A 16,333-nucleotide genomic window follows, 5' to 3' on the forward strand; every position below is an offset into this window, starting at 1 on the left:
ACAGACGGACAGAGAGATGGATGAACAGAAAGACGGTGAGTCGAGCAGCACTGAGGGGGTTGGTATCTCACTCGATGCATAGTTTCACTAATTTCAATGGTCACAATTGGAGGGAGAGAGGATAAAGAAGTTCACGTATTCAGTGTTGTGATAAACTGAGGAGTATTGTAACAATATTCCTAATTTATTAAACACCTGGAGGTAATGTACATAGTAAAGCACAATATCAGTAACTTTAGAAGTAAAGTAAAGCTAGAAGCATTTCATTTCACATTGCACATATTCCCATATAAGACCATTATGGGCTGGGTGGATATAGTGATAGCGCCCACGGTGGAGTGAGATTTTGAAGGCAATGTAATGTGCAGCCATGTTAGGCTACACACACACACGTCTAGTTTGCAGGTTGTGCTAAACGTGTAAATGTCTGTAAATGACAGTCATTTATCAGTTATAAATGTGTAATTAAGAGCACCTCTACTTCCCCCTTTCACTTGTTTATAACAATAAACCAAAAGCACAATGTGCAAATTAGTCCATTCTGGCAACTGATGTGTGAAAAGCTGGAAAGATCTGGAAATGAAGATGGCTTATTTTAGTCTTCAACCAAGGAGCAAGAACACCCAGAGTGTAAGCTCCGCTGACTGGGAAACGTGCCAGTGACTGAAAAGTCAGTGCTGTGTGGATAACCCACACCTCTTGTTGGCAAAGTGCAAATTACAGCAAAGTTCAGGCAGGAGAGTTAGTCCCACAGGAAGTGGGCACTTAGGCACATTCACTAAATAAGACAGGAATAAAACCAGCAAACACAGGTGTCCTGAAGGCAGGAATTTGTAACTAGATTCTTTGATAAGGAAATCAGAAGCACTCTAACTTTAGAGCAAAGTTCTTACAGATTGGGTTGAGGTCAATTGTAGTTCCTGGAATGATTCCCCCTTTGGTCTCTGTGTAAAGGAATCCCACGTTAAAGCACTTTCGCTAATGTAGATTCACGTGGGATCTCACTTTATTCACCTCATAAAATGACAAAATGATGATATTGAGTTTGAATCCAAGCCTCTCTCCACACGAGAGAGAGAAAGCCGTGGTGTATTACTGCAGCTATAAATGGCGAAAGACTACAAATTGGGTCGAAACACAGAAAAATAGTATAAAAGTTTACAATTCTGAAATGAACATTTTACAAGATACTTTGGTCAATTAAGAGGAGTTAATTTTTTCTTTTCAAAAATCTTAATATAGCTTTTTCTTTTAAAGAGTTTTTAGGTTTGAACATTGAGGAGAACAGTTACTTCAAGGCTCCAGGTGTGATCTGAGAGTCCGGTTTAGGTCACACTTCACCTCTCCACTCAGGCTCCAATTGGTGTTGGACAGAGCTGACGTCACCAAAAAACCCTTCAGGAAAGAGTGAAACAGTCACTACATCAATCACAGTAATAACCGCAGCTCAGCAGCTGCTTCTCCAGCCTCCTAGAGCGCTGTTTCTACACCAAGTTAGTGGCATCTATCTGTGTTTATACAAATATAATCTGTTGTTGATAGTTGCCACTTACAGTGGGTAAAAGGCCAAAACAGTTACCGTTTCCTCCTGGCTTTGGGTTTCATGAACAACAGGTGCAGTTAATGCCTTCAGTCACCGCTAATGTTACTGTTCTTGTTGCTGTTAACATCCAATCACTTCTTTATGGTCTGGAAATTACCTGTTGGTCCCAGGTTCAGTGAAACCAGACCATCAACGAGACCATCCTCAGCCTCGTCATCCTCAGCCTCGTCATCCTCAGCCTCGTCATCAGCGTAGTCTGCCCCAGTGTAGCCGCATTTATTCACACAGAAACTCAGGAACCTGTCGCCCACAAATACACACCAGCATCAGAGCTCGGGAACCAGGACTGCTCAACTATACACAGCCTCACCAGGGACTCAAGGGTTAAAGTCCTGTTGTGTGTGGGTGTGAGTTTGGGTATGTGGGTGGGTGTGTGGGTGGAGTGGAAAGAGGTGGAACTAAGAAACGCAGGGCAGAGAGAGGAAAAGAGAGAGGGGGACCTACTTATTCCAGTTGGAATCCTTGTTGAGGATTCTAGGATTTCCCACAACTATTAGCAAGGATTTGGCTCTGGTCAGTGCAACATTAAACCGCTAAAAAAGAAAAAAAAGATCACAATTGATCCGGAGCAAGTCTGTGTCTGAATGTAAAAGAGCGAGTGCGTGAGTAACACAGCGAGTCCGTGAGTAACAGAGAGTGTGTGAGTAACAGAGGGTGGCAGTGCAAGGGTGTGAGCCATACCTTTGGGTTTTTGAGGAAACCCAGACAGAATTCCTGGTCCACGTGCAAATATTCCGAGCTGCTGCGCACAGTGGAAATGAGAATCACCTTCCGTTCCTGCCCCTGGAATTCCTCCACTGATCCCACCTGCCAACCAACAAACATAGCCCTCTCACTCACTGACAAACTCACTCACTCATTCACTGACTCCCTCACTGACTCACTCATACACACACACTCACTCACACATACACTCACTCACACACATACACTCACTCCCTCTCTCACTGACTCCCTCCCTCCCTCCCTCATTGACTCACTCACTCACTCAAACACTCCCTACCAGCAACATCTCACACTCTGAATGTTAATCATTAACATTGGGATCACCATGTTCAGCCACCTGTGCTGCAGTAAATGTGATACAACCACATTTGCTCAGAAATAACCAGAATCAGGATAATCTGAAGAGTTTTGGCACCTGAGCCAACCAGCTAGTGGCGGAGGCAGTTTAATGCTGAATTTAGGTAAAATGAATGGCGTAGAGCCAAGGAACAAAGTTAAAACAGTTATTGAGGACATTGGGCCCCAGGTTATTACTGAACATCTGCAACTGGAAGCCAATTTTAACATCCAACACTAACTTTAGAGAATACGATGTAAATGAGATGCTGTGAGATTGAGCAACCACTCTGCTCAAGTCCTGGCTACAATATTGTGCACAATATGGTCCCAATGCCTGACTGGCCAGCACCTTGGGACAGCCTCCCGACATGAAAGGTACTGTGTAAATGTAATTTGTTGTTGTTGTGCACGCTGTACCCACCTTCAGCTCCTTAATGTCTTTCATGCTCTTAAGCTGTTTGTCCAAACCGTTTATTGCTCTCCTGATTTTTTCAACCTTGTGAGAAAGATAAACAAAGTAGTTGTTTCAATTCCACAGGTTCAGCACCAGGAACAAGAGGTTGGAAATTCCACCAAATCTCAGCCTGAGACGTGATCGGGCGCTATATAAAATGCAAGGATATGGTATTCTCGTCTTTGCTGGAAACGCTGTTTGATACCTGCTTCCTGTAGGGACTGATGACTCCGATCTCTCGGGGTGAAATCCGGGCAATTCCCTTCTTGCCCTGGCTGGTCAGGAGTTTATGGAGGTACAACAATACCACCTCGATCTCCTCCACATTGAAGAACGACGGACTGTTCGCCTCTCGCTCCTCCTTTCCCGAAACTCCATAAAAGATGATGGGAAAATCCTGGGAAATCCAAATATTGGGATGTGAGCGTCCCTCTACCCAACCTCCACCTCTGCCCAACCCCACCTCTGTCCCTCCCCCAGCCCCTCTAGCCCCGCCCCACCTACTACACTGACCGGTGTTATTAAATGCTCCCAGCGGCAATAGGAACTGCTGATGATCTCGTTGGCATATTCCTGCAGCTCCTCGTTGTAGAACAGCTCGTTCGGCAACTTCAGGATGTGCCGGTGTGACCTGGAACACAGGCAGTCACACTCACATGGTTGTAAATAATAATAATAATAATCCTTGTATTTGATATACCGTCGTACCATATCGTTGAGATGTCTCAAGGTGCTTCACAGGATATATTGGAAATGGATTTGCTGTATATTTTGTGGGTGAAACGTGGCAGCCAATTGTGTACAGCAACGTCCCACAAACAACCGTGGATTGAAGTGACCAAATTAATTTAATCAGCCACATGTTCGGTTAATGTACAATATTCTATTCCTGTCTATCGCCCGCACACGCATGCAACACGCAGCATGCACACACGGATGCAGAAACACGCCCACAAAGACTCACATAAACATGAACACAAATGTGCATAAACAAGCACACCTGGCATACACACAACCTGTGCCTGAACCCCCCCCCACCCACCCACTCCCCACCCTCGCGCAGATCATACCTGTAGTTCCGCAGCAGTTTGGTTACAAACTGTTTGTTGTAGCCAGAATCCGGATCCCTTTGGTACAGAGAATTCTTGTTCATCAGCCTCTCGAGTAGCGACAGGTCTGAAAGGAACCAAGAGTCAGTAACAGCCACAGAGAGGAGAGACTCTCACCCGAAGCCCACTGTCCCCACTGTCCGCCCCCACTGCGGCCCCCACTTCCCCATGCCCCCCCAGTGTCAGATCAGAGCCTGAACCAGTGCGTTTCCACCGGATTTCATCTCCTGTCCTCAGTCAGCGCGGCTCACATTGTTACAGCATCGGTCAAACAGGTCCCCTTTCCTCCCTGCTCCCTCTCTCCTTCCCGCCTCCCCACCTCTCGTTCCCCCCTTCCCCCCAAACTTACCCAGCCCGTGTTCGATGGCGATAGGTGAGCGGAGGATGGGGCCCAGTTGTTTGGGGTCTCCGGCCAGGACCAGCTGCCCCCCATCTCTGTTACTCTCCAAATCCATTGGGTCCAACAGCCCTGAGACAGGGAGCAGAAGATCAGCTCATCACAGGGTCTCACACAGCAGGGGAGGGGAGCTGGGGAGAGGAGAAGTAGGGGGAGCATGTGGGGGGTAGGGGGAGCTGTACCTGCGACAGCGATGACACACTCGGGCTCCACCGCGTGTCCGGCCTCGTCAATAAACACGTGAGAGAAATGTCCGCGCGGGAACCTTGCCGACGCTAGTCTGTCAGAGAGAACAGGAGACATCTGAGTAACAAACCATACACATATACACCTGTTCCCCGCACACACACACCCCGCACACACCCCCCGCATACACACACACACACACACCCCCGCACTCACACACACCCCGCACACACACACACACCGCAAACACACACACTGCGCACACTCACACACACCCCGCACACACTCACACACCCCGCACACCCCCCGCACACACTCACCCACCCCGCACACACTCACACACCTCCTGCACACACGGTTACAGACAGTAACACACCTGCCAGCAGTGATCAATGTGGTGATGATGACACGGTAGTTGCTCAGTGAGTCTTTGGTCGGATACACAAAGGTCTGCTCAGCGCTGTCCCAGTTACTGCATTCCTGCCACGAGAGAGAGAGAGCGAGACAGGCGTTAGAGAGTCGCACTTGGGGGGAGCAGCAATGCAACAGTTAATCCCAGGTGGACACAGAGAAAGGCCACAGACAAATGGACCAGCTGGGATCTGTAATCTGCTCGCCGTGCAGGGCAGACTACAGGAATGTGTGTGAATTAGAAAGATGTCCTTGGCAAACAAAGGCTCAAGGAAAGATAAAGATATCCTTGGCAAAAACCCTAGACATTGATAACATTAGTTTGATGTCTTGTAGGAGCCTTGTGATTAGGGGATGTTCTGTAGTAAACAAGTCCAGTGTATAAGAAAGGGAGGTTTCCAGTAATCATGGAAGCAGAACAGTCAGAGAATCCTGATGCGACCCTTACATTATCATAAAAATAATATAATAATAACATGAACTTTGATTCCAATACTCCACTCCAGGTTATCTGTTGTTCAGTATCGAACGTGTAACCCAAGGGAGGAGACGAGGTTGACGGGGGATTTACCTGGACATCGGTCGGGATGTGTTTCCACTCACGGCAGAAGGCGTTCAGACGGTAGAGGCTCTGCTTATCAAGGTGTTTGAGGAGGCGCTGACACAGCAGGTCGGTGGCACTGTTGGAGGGGGCGCAGGCCAGGATGTGGGCGTTGGGGATATGGTCCACCACCTGCTTAATGGCCTCCACTATCGTGACCGTCTTGCCGGTCCCCGGGGGCCCGAAGATCAGGTACGGAGCCGGGCGCGACAGCCCCGAGAGTATGTAGCGAATAGCGTCAAACTGCTCTGGGTTCTCCTCCAGCGCTCGATCATGAAGCCTGAGAAATAACATGAGACCATCCACTGACATCCTGAGGCTGACATCCCCCTCATCCCCCCCCACCGACATCTCCCCACACCACCGACATCCTCCCCACCGACATCCCCTCCCACCACTGACATCTCCCCCCACCGATACCCCCCACCACCAACATCCACCCCCACAGATACCACCCCCACCACCGACATCGCCTTCCTCCACTGACATCCCCCACCGACATCATCCCCCCCCACCACCGACATCCCCCCCACCACTGACATCCCCCACCACTGACATCTCCCCCCCCCACCGACACCCCTCCACCACCGACATCCCCTCCTTCCACTGACATCCCCCCCACCGACATCTCCCCCACCACCGACATCTCCCCCCCAACATCCCCCCACCTCCACCGAGACACTGGGAGAAGGTGGTCCTGGCTGGACAGGTCACGGGGGTTACTCCCACCTCAGGCTCTGGTCCAGGGGAATTATGGAGACTCCGTGGGAGAAGGAGGGGAAGAGCAGGTGCTGGAGTTTGTGTTCACGGCTCAGTTTCACGGCTCGATGTTGCATTTGTAACGGAAACCGGTTAAAGGTGAAGGAAACATTGAACTTCATGTTGTCTATAAATGTGCTGACCAGTCTGCGGAGAGAGCAGAGAACGTCCACAACAACACAGGAAACACTGACTGGTTTATATATTGTGATGGCCAGTGTTGGGTGGGGGGTGGGTAGGGCCAAGGCAGGGTAGTGCTTGGGGGGAGTTAGGGATGGGTGGGACAGGGGAGTGCAGCGAGAGGTGGAACAGGAGGTGGGGCAGAGTTAACGGCGGGCAGGGTGTCGAGAGCAAGGCAGAGGCGGGACGGGGCAGTGAGCAGGGCGGGGGCTTGGTGGGGGCAGTGGGAGGACAGGGTAGGGTGTGGGAAGGGTAAGGCGGGGCGGGTACCCACTTGTGGGAGAAGCCCAGTTTGAGCTGCTCGAGCTCCACGCTGTGGACGTAGCCCTTGTAGCGGGTGACGACGGGCAGGTGTCGGTCTGCGCTCCTCGTCACCAGAAGGTGGTCTCCCCGCAGCACAGAGGGTCTGTTCTCAGCCACACCCGGCACCTGGGGAAAAAGGGGGCAGAAAAACCCTAATAAATTCATATTCACACACACACCCCACCCCCACCCCGCCCCGAGCTTACAGCCTGAGGCCTGAGAGTAATAATAACCATAATATTAAAGATAATAATAATCACTGTATCAGTATCACTGGAATGTCTCAAAGCACTTCTCAGAACATACTGTAAAATGTAGTGACTGTATATTTTCCAGACGAAACGCGACAGCCAAATGTGCACAGCAGCGTCCCCACAAACAGTCGTGGTTTGAGTGACCAAATTATTAGAGGACGGGGGAGCGAGGGGGGGGGGGGGGGAGCAGGGGGGAGGGGGTGTCTCAGCCACTCTCGTGGGGCTCAGTTACACCCCAACCTCTGCCGCAAACAAACCCGTCATCGAAGGAGGAGCTGAGGGAGAGAGACACCCACCTCTAGGACCAGGAGCTCACGGTTCCTGGGGTCGCGGAGCATGCTGGCGTCGGTCATGTTGTACTTGGTGATGTCCGTCTCCATCTGCATCTCCTCCAGGTGCAGCAGCAGCGAGAAGCGCTCAGGATAGTTCTGGAAGCTCAACTTCGAGTCCAGCAATGCTCTGGGAAGGGACACAACTAGTCAGTCACACACACACACACATGGGGACCATCAACAGCAACACCAACAACAACAGGCACAACAGCAGCAACACCAGCTCTCAGTGAGTGCGAGGGTAGATGTGTGTATGTGTGTGGGCAGATCTCTGTGTGTGTGCATGTGTGAGGGCAGGTGTGTGTGTGTGTGTGTGAGGGCAGGTGTGTGTGTGAGGGCAGGTGTGTGTGAGGGCAGGTGTGTGTGTGAGGGCAGGTGTGTGTGTGAGGGCAGGTGTGTGTGTAAGGGCAGGTGTGTGAGGGCAGGCGGGTGCGTGTGGGTGTGTGTGTGTGAGGGCAGGCGGGTGCATGTGTGTGTGTGAGGGCAGATCTCAGTCCTCAGGTGGGAAGTGCTGTAATACCGACCCCAACCAGCAGCGGTCGGACAGCAGAGCTGTAGCCAAGAGGAGCTCAATGCTCCCCATGTCCAGGTCTGGGTGAGGTTTGGGTACCGGTAACAACACAAGACAATCTCAACAGGAGATGAAGGTTCCCAGCATCGCTTTAGCTCAACGAGTAACTGATGGGAACAGAAACTACACTTGATCTTAGACAAAACGCTGAGCTCGGATTAATACAAGAAGGAATACCTTTCTGGTATTACTATCCGTCCATTGACTGCATCGTGATATCGGCCCTGGGCATCAGAAACTCCCCCCTTGGGGGGTGTGAGGGTGGTCTCTCAGCGCCCAGGGCTGATTTCATTATGCAGGGCCCCCCACCCCCACAATCCCCCTATCACCCCACCATCCCTAAACCCCCTCCCCCACCATTCCCCCCGCCCCCCACCTACAACACCAGTCCATTTGTAGACCTACTTCACCCTCTGTTGCTCCTGACTCAATCTGGGATCCAAGCCGGTTGCTTTCAGCCCTCTTTTGATGAGGTTGAAGAGTGTTGGCAGGTATTTACTGGCGGGCAGGGGGATCTCTCTTTCCAGTTGGTAGTTTGAGAAGCTGCAAAGATAAGTAGACGCCATTGGTCAGTAATGGGGGATGGGGGGGGGGGGGAATGGGGGCATGTAGAAGGGGAGGCGGAAAAGAGTGAGGGGGAAAAGGGAACTAAGTGGAGCAGAAGGGCAGAGGTTCGTGTGGGGCATAAACGCCGACGTCACACTGTAACGTTCCCTGAAATCATAGCTTACTTGCATGGCCGGACACCCTCTTCCACCTCTTCAGTGACTGGTGGCTTGATGGGCAGCTGGTGAGGTCTGTACGGGGACGAGGGCTTCAGCTCGTTCACCAAATCGCTGACCAAGCGAGCGGTCAGGAAGCGGACAATGTGGAACGGCTGCGAATCACAACCTTGGAACTCAAAGACCAGCGTCCCCGGGAAAAAGCCGGCTTGAGAGATATGACAGGTCACCTCCACTTCATGGCTCAATCCTAGGGAGGAGAGTGTTCATCAACAACCTCAACTAGATAGGCCGTACACCCCAACATTTCAGCCACAGAGACACAGTAAAGCTCCCTCTACACTGTGCGTCCACACTCCCAGGTCAGGGTTAGAGACACAGTAAAGCTCCCTCTACCTGCACAGAGCTCATGGGGTTTGGATTTGGTCACATCCTGGCAATCGCTGAGAGAGAAGACTTTGATTCTGCGGAGAAGCTCACAGCGCAGGAGAGTGACAGGTTCACTCCCCTCATTGTCTATGTGAACAACAACACATTTGGCTTCATTCAGAGACACTGAGGCCTGGATTCTTCCTTCGCCCACGTCACAATCAGACCAGATCCGCACCCCTCCCTGGTCACGAACCATCTGCAACCTGGAACACACACACAGCACATTACACACAGCCCCACACATAGCACATTACACAGAGCCCCACACACAGTACATTACACACAGCCCCACACACAGCACATTACACACAGCCCCATGCACAGCAGTTTACACACAGCCCCACACACAGCACATTACACACAGCCCCACACACGGCACATTACACACAGCCCCACACACGGCACGTTACACACAGCCCCATACACTGGAAGCCAACAACAACTTCCCCCCCACACCTGCTTTCTACCTCTTATCCTTGTTCTTCAGGGTTTGAATGATGTGCCTGGTTCGGGCCTTCTTGCCGGACTCTGGCCGCCCGGTGACCAGGCGCTGGGGGCTCGAGGTGTCCGTGGGTTCCTGCCATGCCGTGCGGTACTGGTTAGTGTAAACCACTCGCCATCCCTGCACGAGAAATGTTAGTTAGAGCGGGTGGGAGCTGGGGGAAGATTATGGGGTGGCAATGGAGATGGTAGGGGGAAGCCAAACTGTGTGTGGGGGGGGGCAAGGCCTGAGGGGTATGTGTTCTGGTAACAGCCTGGGTATCATTGTGGGGGTTGAGGGGGGAGCAACAGGGCAGACATGGGGGCGGCTGGTATCAGACCAACGGCACCACAAACCTCCCCCACCCGAGCGCGCTTACCTGGGCCTTGAAGTGAATGTGACCGTTTGACACCGAGGCTCGTCTGGAGGTTCTGAGAGCATAAATGACGCTGGAGAAGTTGACGCTCAGAACATCGTCTCTGGAAAGAAAACGTAAATCCTGACATACGGCAGCTTTAGAGACATGGGTGGGAGGGGGGAGAGGCGTGCTGAGGGAGGGGGCGCGGGGAAGGGGGAAATCCTTGCCCATTTTGTTCTACTGTTGTGAACGGAAATATATTATTGCTTAAAATATTATTTGAGTTCTGTTAGAAATGCTTGTGTTTGCTTGTTAGCCGACCTGTGGAATGACAATCTTGATTATTAATGGTTTGTTTGATCGAGTGAAGGTTGCTTATACTTGTTGGCACGTATTGAAATGACTTGTAGACACTAGGATCCTAATCTGATTCAGCTGAAGGGTAGAGTTTATGCCTAAAAGTGACATATGTTATGGGTAGGTTGGTAAAACTCCAGATAAAATGTTATGAGGAAATGATAGAATGTGGTGCTGTGGAGAGCTTAATTGGTTCAGAAGGAGTGTGTTTATCACAGCTGCGGTGCTGCTCTCTGCTTCATTATTAAGTTGTTTTAATTAGAATCAACTCATGGGTCCCGGCCTGTAAACCACCCGCAGCTGGGCCGCAGCCAGTGCCTCGCGTCTCAGTGTCAAAATACAACGATAACATAGATATCCCTTAAGATATAGTCTGACTGATTATCTCTGTGGTTGGGGACCGAGCTAGTGAGAGAGAGGAAATCATTGTGTTCCCTTAATCTCCCTCAACCCCCGACTTTTCAAGGTTCCTGCGATTCCAACAACTTCGAAGAAAAACAAGAGAAGAGCAGTCTGAACAACAGAGAACACGAGTTGCCACACGAAACAGGCCACGACAGCCTGTCTTTAATTTGGTCTTTAATTCATCGTTTAATTCTATTATCAACATTCCAAAGGCGAGAGAAACCAGAAACGCCCACTGGTTATGAACTTTGATATTATCATTACAGTGACACATTGTACATGAGTGTAATAGCCGATAAGGCCTGTGGTCTCCCGGACGACAGTAACTGGGTTTATTCAACTAATGCAAAGAAAGTAAACAAGCTTTAAAATACAATGTACTTTAGTACCTCTGTTCACGGATTTTCCTGATTTAAAATTTGGCCAAAACAGAATAATCTGGTCTGTTCTGGCCACAGTTGAGATGGCCATCCATAAACCCAACACTGTAAGGGCACAGAGGTCACAGCCCCCAGCCGTGCCCCCCACAGCCCCCAGCCCTGCCTCGGGCAAACCCTCCACCCTCTGGCCTGGCAGCAAATCCACAGACCCTTCGGCAGATTAATACCCAGGTCACACGAGGCTGACTGAAGCTGGGAATCTTCCCTCAACAATGGGCTGGGGCGGATCTGACTGAATTCTTCCCTCCGGAGGGGAATCCACAATAAAGACACAACTTAAAGTTAATGCTAAACTGGAAATATTTTGTCACAGTGAGTGTGAGAGTGTGGAAGGCACAGGCTGAAACAAATAGGATGTTTAAACAAATTGGTGACTCAACTCATGACTGTTTGTGGGGACGTCGCTGGGCGCAATTGGCTGCCGTGTTTGGCCCACAAAACACACAGTTATTACACTTTATAGTGTATCCTGTGAAGCGATTTGAAATGTCTCGACAACATAATAAGGCGCTATATTAAATGCAACGATTATTATTATTAAAAGGAAGACGAGAGAGACGCACATTGTATACTTGAAAAGAAATATTATTGAAGAGAGTAGAGAAAGTGTGGACAATGATTAAGCCAGAGTTAGGGTTAGGAGCCTGTGTATAGAGAGGGCACTCACTGTGTAAAAAAAACACCTGTAAACCTCTGCCACTGCCTTTCACACACACACACACACACTGACTCTACACTACATTTTACACAATAAACACTCCCCCCCCATAATGCGGGTAGTTTGCGGGGAGAAGGATGAGAGTAAAGCAAGTTACCTGACTCTGAATTCGAGATTGTAGATGGTTTTGAGGGTGTCCTTGAGGGTGATCTCCTGCTGTTCTGTTTCCCGCAGATATTTAATGAACTGCAGCCCGACCCTTCGCTTCTCTTTCAGACTGACTGGCATCGCCCACAACTGATGTGCTTCCCAGCAAAGTGCAAACAGCAGAAAACACTCAGTAAATACAAAAGATTATAAACTTCCTGAAAACCTGGAGCCAAAGAGGAACCGTTCCAGTGTCTGTGCTCTGTGTGTGTGTGTCCTGTGCTCTGTGTGTGTGTGTCCTGTGCTCTGTGTGTGTGTGTCCTGTGCTCTGTGTGTGTGTGTCCTGTGCTCTGTGTGTGTGTGTGTGTGTGTCCTGTGCTCTGTGTGTGTGTGTGTGTGTGAGTAGGGAAGGAGTCAGACACTGGGAATTTCTGGTATTTGCTAAACACAAGACATCGAAGAAACGAAAGTGAAAGCCTCAAACCTATTAGTCTGTGAGTCCATTTGGCCCCAAGACACACTCACAGCCTGTCTCAGAGCCACCAACTGACCCGGTACATCCTCCCTCCCCCCCCACCCGGACTAAACATCCTCTTTGTAAATAACCGGAGTAAAATCTGACGAGAGACAGAGAGACACTGCCCCAAACTGCCAACATTGACCCAACCCACCCCAACACAACAACAACAACTTTCATTTACACAGCACCCTTCACACAGAGCAGCGTCTCGGGGGCGCTTAACAGTGGCGGAGCCTGATGCTGAGCCGAGGGGGGGACGGGGGTGGGGGGAAGAAGGCAGACATGTCTATCAGGACAGGCACCATTTGAAAATGGGGAAGGAGGCGATAAGGCGGAGGGATTGGGAGAGAGTGACAGAGTTTCGGGGTGTAGTGGCTGTAAGTGCGGCTGCCGATGGTGGAGCATCCACCCTTTTATTTAGAAGTATCTGTACCTATTGCTGCTGGGCTTTGGTGACCATCTGGGTAAGTAATAATAATAATAATCCTTGCATTTGATATAGCGCTTTTCACATCTTCTCGACGTCTCAAAGCACTTCACAGAATAGACTGTAAAGTGAATTGACTGTATATTTGTGGACGAAACCTGGCAGCCATTTGCGCACAGCAATGTCCCACAAACAGTCGTAGATTGAAAATGACCAATTTATTATTGTTTTGTTTAGAGGAATTATTATTAGGGCTGTGTGTGGAGTAAGGAAACTTGCCCAAGGTTTCCCCCTGCCTGGAACTGAACCCAAGTGTCTCGCTTGCAAGGCGAGTGCTCTAACCGCTGAGCTACAGGTCTCCACAAGTGTCTGATTGAGAGGCACGATCTCCAAGTCAAGATTGGTTTTTAATTTACTAACATTTGTTAAAGTGCCGCTAGATTTAGATGTCGGTGTTGAGGATCAATTCTCTGTCTCCAATGTTGTATTTGTTTGTCTTGTTATTGGTTCGAGTACAACAACAACAACTTGCACTTACATAGCGCCCTCTACGCAGGGTAGCGCCTCAGAGCGCTTAAACCTAGGCAGGAGCCGCTCCGGCACAAACCGCTCAGGGCGAACCCACCAGGTGGCCCATGACGCACCTAAAACTGACTGAAATAAACCTACGGTACAGAAGGAGCTGTACAGAATAGATGAAAAAGCACCTGATCAGGGTGTGTGCGGGTGGATGTGGGGTACACGGGGCGACTCCTGACTGTTTTAAAAGGAACGGCCCCAAAAACCTTGTGCAGCACCTGTGCGCTGGAAAGCAATGTACCATAAACCACAGAATGTTCTTTTTGTATCAGGAGAAAAAGAAAAAATTGTAACAGAAGATGTGTTTGTTTTGGATTTCTGTTGTACTAAATATTCTATTTATAAATATATATTTTCAAAAAGCTTGGAGTCACTCGGCCGCAGGTTTCCTTCTCACCACTCCTGTGCTGCTGATCGAGTCACACACTAATGTGGGGAAAGCATTGAGGGTCAGTTCTCTTGACATAAAAATGTAGTCAAACCTGTTCAAGCAACCACGTCCATTTAGCAATCAACCCTGTTAACTACCCTGGAAGAAAGGGCCTGGTCAGATTATTGATGTCCACAAACTCTTATTCAAAGGCTACCCTTATATAAAGTTCACCTTAGGTTTTTGAAGACAGGTTTAACTGAACTGTTTTGCTAAGCAGTACATTGTACCTCAGTCACTGTCATTACTGTGAAATTAAGTCACAGCATCTATTTGAAGGATCTGTTCTATGATTATCTAACATCTGTGTAGTTATCTCACGTCTTACCTGAGGCAAAAAAAGCCATTAAAAGGCATTAACCAGCTAGTCTTCACATGCATAAATAATGAAGTGGTTTCGGTGTGAGTGATAACCTGATGATCTTGTGGTTATGGAAATGCAAGGATTATAGCAAGCGAATACCAATTGGGTAATATTACACAGAAAATGTAACACAGTTGGATAATGATTGGTGGGGACAGTTGACCACAAACAGATGGTATAATCTTCATGTTGTTTCTATTCACTCCTCTCTTCAGTGCCTGAACAGATGAGTGTCCAGACCACATGAGGGATGTGTTTCTTTAGACGTATAAACACGTGAAGAGGAGCAACTGAAAGTCAGAAAAGTCAGTCAGGAAAGACAATGAGAAGGTTCCACTTTGAAGAAACTCCTCATTCTGTTCTCGCGATCAGTAACCGTGCCTTTGTGTACAATCAATACTGCCAAGAAAATGTGATTTTTAATGACTTTGGTGACTGAATCCATCGACAATTCACCTCAATACTGGAGACCATGTACTGTGCCGATGCTGGAGGCTGCGGTAAGTTAATGATCCACAGCACCATTGCAGGCGAACATGTGCTACATTTCTAAAGCAAATTCATGGAACTGCAGCTTCTGGTTGGATTCTCAGCATCTCCAAATGGTGAAGCCCAGCCTCAGCTACCCTGAGCTGCAGCGAGTACTTACATCACTGTCAGCAAACCCAGAAAACCCTGAGCAAAAGTCAGTTGCATTTCCCATAGGAGAGTTCCTGCAACAGACATCAAGATGTTTGAGACTTGACATCCCAGTGATGTGATGATTGGCTTGTGTCTGACACCATGTCCCCACTGAGTCATGGCACCACCTGGTGTTGAGCAAGTGGATTCCAGCCTGAGAGCTACACTGAGCCTCAATCCTGGGCTGGGGAAGGCGTGAGGGGAATGAGGAAGATATTGGGCTCAGCTGTGCTGCTCTCCATACTTGTACTCCCAGGGTAACATTAATCACTGAGGAGGTGGGCAGTATCCCAGATAAGAGCAGGAGAGAATTGGAAACACCCCTCCCTTCTCCCTCCTTCCCAGAAGGGCCCACGGGGGAAGTTAGCACAAATTATATCCGTTAGGCTTTTAATAACATTGTGCTCACAAGTCCAGGGAAAGTAAGAACTACTAGATTAGGAGCCAGACAAATAGAGTCTGCGATTGAGAAGCAGTGACTGGAACAACAGAACAGCTATCCCTCCCTCCCCATGGAAGCCCCTGAGGCGGATTGTCCAGAATGGAGGGGGAATGGACACCCCAGCTCCTTTCTACAGGGACATATGAAAAGTCAGTTTCCCACTAAAGTCATGGGCCAGGCTTACTATGGGCCAGGCTTATTCTGCATCTGATTTCAGCCTTGGCAATTCTATTTTTAAGTTACTTTTAATGAATAAATTCCACAGGTGTATCTGTTATTGATCAAGCCCCCACTCCTCGCTCCCCGATTACCCGCAGCCCCTGCTCACGGAGTCATCATTTTTTTTAAAAAAAGAAATAACTGGGCGGGAAAATCAGCTAATGTAATTAATTTTTTACTGTATTGAAATGAGAAGAAATAAAAGGATTGGCTGCACGGGCACTTCCTGACACTGAAGCTGTGAAGATCCATCCAATGGAGAAGACCCGATATGTAACAGCGTGTGAATGAGCTGTCTGACGCCCACCATCCCCGCATCATTGGGACATGTCCTGAGAGGCGCTCGATAAATGCAATCTTGTTGTTGTTGTCCCCCCCCCAGCCCGTGGCTGTGCAGCAAAACACTTTCCATTATAAACAGGAGAAAATTACAGTGCAAATCAATT

The 16,333-nt window shown here is 49.2% G+C and overlaps 1 protein-coding gene across 1 annotated transcript; it reads right to left on the reverse strand.

The window, feature by feature from the left end:
* Positions 1 to 145: 145 nt before the first annotated feature.
* Positions 146 to 12,856, reverse strand: LOC103182402 (putative helicase MOV-10). The gene is made up of 22 exons (XM_007899410.2): positions 12,710 to 12,856; positions 12,236 to 12,383; positions 10,240 to 10,339; positions 9,847 to 10,001; positions 9,344 to 9,582; positions 8,957 to 9,197; positions 8,631 to 8,768; positions 7,619 to 7,781; positions 7,040 to 7,194; positions 6,556 to 6,732; positions 5,797 to 6,106; positions 5,191 to 5,294; positions 4,811 to 4,908; positions 4,581 to 4,700; positions 4,193 to 4,298; positions 3,636 to 3,753; positions 3,328 to 3,519; positions 3,090 to 3,164; positions 2,285 to 2,410; positions 2,048 to 2,136; positions 1,701 to 1,843; positions 146 to 1,395 (listed from the first exon to the last, which is right to left on the reverse strand). Exons 2-22 carry the CDS (start codon positions 12,364 to 12,366, stop codon positions 1,331 to 1,333), a joined length of 3,045 nt encoding a protein of 1,014 aa, XP_007897601.2. The 5' UTR covers positions 12,367 to 12,383; positions 12,710 to 12,856; the 3' UTR covers positions 146 to 1,330.
* Positions 12,857 to 16,333: the final 3,477 nt, after the last annotated feature.

Source organism: Callorhinchus milii, unplaced genomic scaffold (genome assembly GCF_018977255.1).
Source record: "Callorhinchus milii isolate IMCB2004 unplaced genomic scaffold, IMCB_Cmil_1.0 Scaffold19, whole genome shotgun sequence".
Classification (NCBI taxonomy): Eukaryota; Metazoa; Chordata; class Chondrichthyes; order Chimaeriformes; family Callorhinchidae; genus Callorhinchus; species Callorhinchus milii.